This window comes from Lotus japonicus, chromosome 3 (assembly GCF_012489685.1).
Source record: "Lotus japonicus ecotype B-129 chromosome 3, LjGifu_v1.2".
Classification (NCBI taxonomy): Eukaryota; Viridiplantae; Streptophyta; class Magnoliopsida; order Fabales; family Fabaceae; genus Lotus; species Lotus japonicus.
This window is the reverse complement of record NC_080043.1, coordinates 2,968,515-2,972,514: the sequence shown is the minus strand read 5'-3', so window position 1 is coordinate 2,972,514 and position 4,000 is coordinate 2,968,515. Positions and strand designations below refer to the sequence as shown.

Sequence of the window (4,000 nt, the reverse complement as noted above, 5' to 3'; positions counted from 1 at the left end):
TTGTAAATACTATAATTGATTCTTAATTGTCAAAATACTTTTTTTTTAACTCCGAAATCAATTTAGAGACGAAATTACAAATCTTAGCTTTTGTCGTGGACATTTAGATATCCGTTAACGTAAGTGTTAACTGATGTTAGCACCCACTTTAAGGTAAAAAGTGAAGGAGACCATTCTTATGAATTGAGATGAAAGTGTTTTCACATTAACTTAACTGATATTCAAATACACACAATGAATGTAGAGGCAGATTGAATGGTGAAACTACAAAGGAAAACTTCTAAACTAAGTGATTCAGGTCTCAGACCTGAGATTTTAAGTTTGCAACATATTTCAAAAAAAAAGAGTTTACAACATATAGTCCAATCAATATTTACTTGAACAAAAACACTCAAAATTATGAAACGAAGAATACTCTATTTTATCACCACTATGTGAACAAAAGCTTCAATGTTAATGTTTAACAATAAGTTACTCAGTAATGCAATTTTCTGCCCAATAGAGTCAATATTTCCTAGGTGAATAATTTGCTAATCAAGCACAAGTTTGAGCTAAGCTTTTCCAATTGGATTCTCAGCTAATTTTTCCAATTATGACCGAATGCCACTAGAAATGTCTATTTTTAAAAGACTGGCTTATCCCAAAAGACTCATTCTTACATTGAGATTCTATTAGATAGTTCAAACATAGATCTACCATGTGTATATATAATATACTAATGTATAAAACACCATCCAAATTGAACTACTGTACTAGTTTGCTATTTCATTCTTCACACAAAACAACTAGCTTGAAGTTTGAACTACTGTACTAGTTTGGTATTTCATTCTTCACACAAAACAACTATGTCAAGGTGACAATGGACAACAAGCTGTTGAACTCATTGAAAGTTGAAGCTCTTCATCTTCCTGGCCCAGCATATCGCTTTTGATACCTTGCCCTTAGAGGTGTAGAACAAAGATCCTTCCACAAATTCACTGAAGGATCAGAACCAGAACTGCTTCTGTTATCTCCATTTGTTACTGTTGTTGTACTATGAGACAGACAATCCTCCATTCCAAGCTTCTTTGAATTCTGTGAAGAACACTTCAATTTAGCCTTAGTTGATTGAGTCCAATTCATGTAGCTAGGTTGATGAACATCTCTTTCCTCTGTTGCTTCCACCATAGCAGTGTTGGTGGATGGCAAAGATGCAGATGTGCATGTAGTTGATACAGCAGGGCTATCATCATACTCAGAGCTTATGGTTGATGATGATGAAGTTGGTTGACATGTTGCAAGGGGTTTAACTGAAATCCTAGTCGTCACACCATTCCTTCTTGATTGAAAGTGAGGAACAAGGTCTTCACTCTTCCTTGAGATTGGACTCTCCCAGGGCTTGGTCACCATCCATTTTTCTAACAAGCTGCTTCCTAAGCTCTTGTTGTCTATGCTGTGATGCTTGAGAAGAGTCACTGATTTTGTGGCTTTGGAGTTTGGACTAGCACTCAGTCTTGAATGCTACAAGCAAACACAGTCATTGGAATCAAATGAATTTGCCAATAATTCTAACTTATCTAATAACATGTCTGGTTACACAGTGAAACGCTCTAAAATCACTTCTGGTTAGAGGCTATAAGTCTGAGGTTTAAAGTAAATTTGACTTAGATTCTTTGAAAATTGTGCAACCAAACAACTATTAAGGGCATGCTTGGATATTATTCCACAGTTGAATATGAAGCCAAAATCAATTATAGGAAGAAACTACAATAGCTTCTGAGTGCCGAAATTGATTTTGTGAAAAGAGAAGTGGATCCAAACATGCTATAAATCTTACCGAAGGAACAGAATTATATACATTAGATCTTCTCTACAACATTACCTGTGCAGAGAGAGAGTATGCCATAGCTCTATCCCTCTTGATGGCTCCTTCTTGCCTCATCTTTAGCTTTGTTTTAACTTCATCCACAGTTCCAGGAATTTCACACCATCCATGCTGATAATAACATGTCAAAATATGCAATATGTTAGCATCTCCTTAAAACTGAGAAACATTAGAGAATTTAACATTATGATACCTCAGCCAGCTTAACAGGATCAGCTTGGTTGCGATACTCATCGAGTAATTTCTGCACCGCTTTCCCTTCCTCAGACTTCCTCACATTCCTAGCCCTTACATGTGCCTGAACTCGAACAAGAGCTTGCATGCACCTTAGAGTAACAGCTGCTTGCTTTCTCACTTGCCGGCCGCGAAATATAGCTTGCAGCCTCACCACTCCCCTCAAGGCCCTCAAAGCTCGTCTAGCCTGCAATGTGTATAAATACAAGTAAGATCAATTTGAAAGAAAGAAAGAAAAATTGAAAGCAAAAACATCAGCAATTAAGCCTAGAATAAGCAATGAAGTGATGAACAGATATTTTCTGTCATAAACAAAGTGCTAGATTTGGAAAATCAAAAGAAACCAAAATCAGTTCTGAATAATGTTCCCAATTTCCCATAGTCCAGTAGCACCAAAACCATCCAAATCAAACCTGAGACATTTATCTTTCCATAAAACAAAGAAGAGGTCATAATACTCTAGAAAGTTGAAAACATAGGCATCATATTGTAATTTCAATCTATTAGTGGATTTTGCACAAAATTTATGGGGGCCTTGGGGGGGGGGGGGGGATTCTAATTTTGGAGGTAATGTTCATGCTAATGTTCCTAACTCCTGATCCTAAATTGGAATTGGAATTGGAATTGGAATTTCATGCCCAATTATGTATTTGCTGGACAGGAAACATAGATCTAGTGCAATGAAAATACAATTGAAGAAATTAGAAAGCAAAAACTCATACATAGCATACAACAAGCTCAAAGCTAACAATGTTATGCAACTGCAAAGGCTTGAAGTTAGAGGAGAAGGGGAGGAGAGGAAGTTACCAAGAAGGCTCGAAACACAGACTGAATCCGAATTGCAGCCCATTCCTGCTTGATAAGCATGAAATCCTTGGGTGGAGCTCGAACCACCACAGCCACCGCAGCAGTAAGTGGAGAGGAATGAGAAACACCAGCACCACCACAACCCTTCTTCATGGAGGACCCTTCTGAAGAGGTCCTCCATAGCTTCTTCCACTTGTTCTTACTCTTGGTATCACCACCGCACTTTTCCTGAACAACAACACATCATACAATTCTAAGTAGAGAGTAAATAACACCATAATTGAGGATCATAGCTTAAAAATCAAAGCAAAACAAAAAAAAAGTTATTACTTGATCAGTGGTTGAGGGTTTTCTAAGAGAAAGAAGAGATTTAAACCATCTTCCTGAGGCACCCATTGGAGAAAAGATTCCGTTTTTGCAGAGGTGAATGAGTAGAGTGCAGATCAGAGGTAGCTTCTGCTGTGTTGCAGCAAGTAGTTGATAATAGAAACAGAGAGAGAGAGAGAGTGAGTTTTGATGATTTTGTCTTGTGTGTACGAGATTTTGTGGTCACTGTTGTTTGGGTTAATTAAGGAAGAGTGAGAGTGAGAGGGAGACAGAATGAAAATTTGAAATTTGAAAATGAATGGTGGGGTGAAAGAGAAAGAGAAAGAGAAAGAGGAATGGTGATAACGGTAACCAAACTGGATGCTCAAATTTCAAAATCTCGCGCCCCACAGGCTCTGAGTTGACTTTACTCCAAAGCCTGCTCCAGAAAACAGGGCACTTTATTGGTGAATGGTTTTGTTTTCTGTGGATGATCCTTCCATATATATCAAAGCCAACAGATACAAAGCCCATTATGGCAGAGCCCAAACACTCCACATGTATATTCACATCACAACTTCATTACTATTTTGTGTGGTTTAGGAGCCGGCCCAAATGATTGTTATGCTCAGTGTCATCATGGAGGGCCTAGAGGACTCACAGCTAAGTAAGTGAGAAGTCGTGTTGGCCGGGTGGAATAACCAAAGCGAGATTTATCTCATTCAACAGATGCTTTAGCTAAATTAACCTGACACGATCATTGAGTGATTTAAGGCTGCCCAAGTGTAG

General features: G+C 38.0%; 1 protein-coding gene across 1 annotated transcript; it reads right to left on the bottom strand.

Annotated features, from left to right (window-relative positions):
* Positions 1 to 453: 453 nt before the first annotated feature.
* Positions 454 to 3,621, bottom strand: LOC130749630 (protein IQ-DOMAIN 6-like). Its single transcript, XM_057603004.1, has 5 exons — positions 3,236 to 3,621; positions 2,906 to 3,133; positions 2,058 to 2,285; positions 1,862 to 1,975; positions 454 to 1,500 (listed from the first exon to the last, which is right to left on the bottom strand). The coding sequence occupies exons 1-5, from the start codon at positions 3,299 to 3,301 to the stop codon at positions 901 to 903; spliced, it is 1,236 nt and encodes a 411-aa protein (XP_057458987.1). The 5' UTR covers positions 3,302 to 3,621; the 3' UTR covers positions 454 to 900.
* Positions 3,622 to 4,000: the final 379 nt, after the last annotated feature.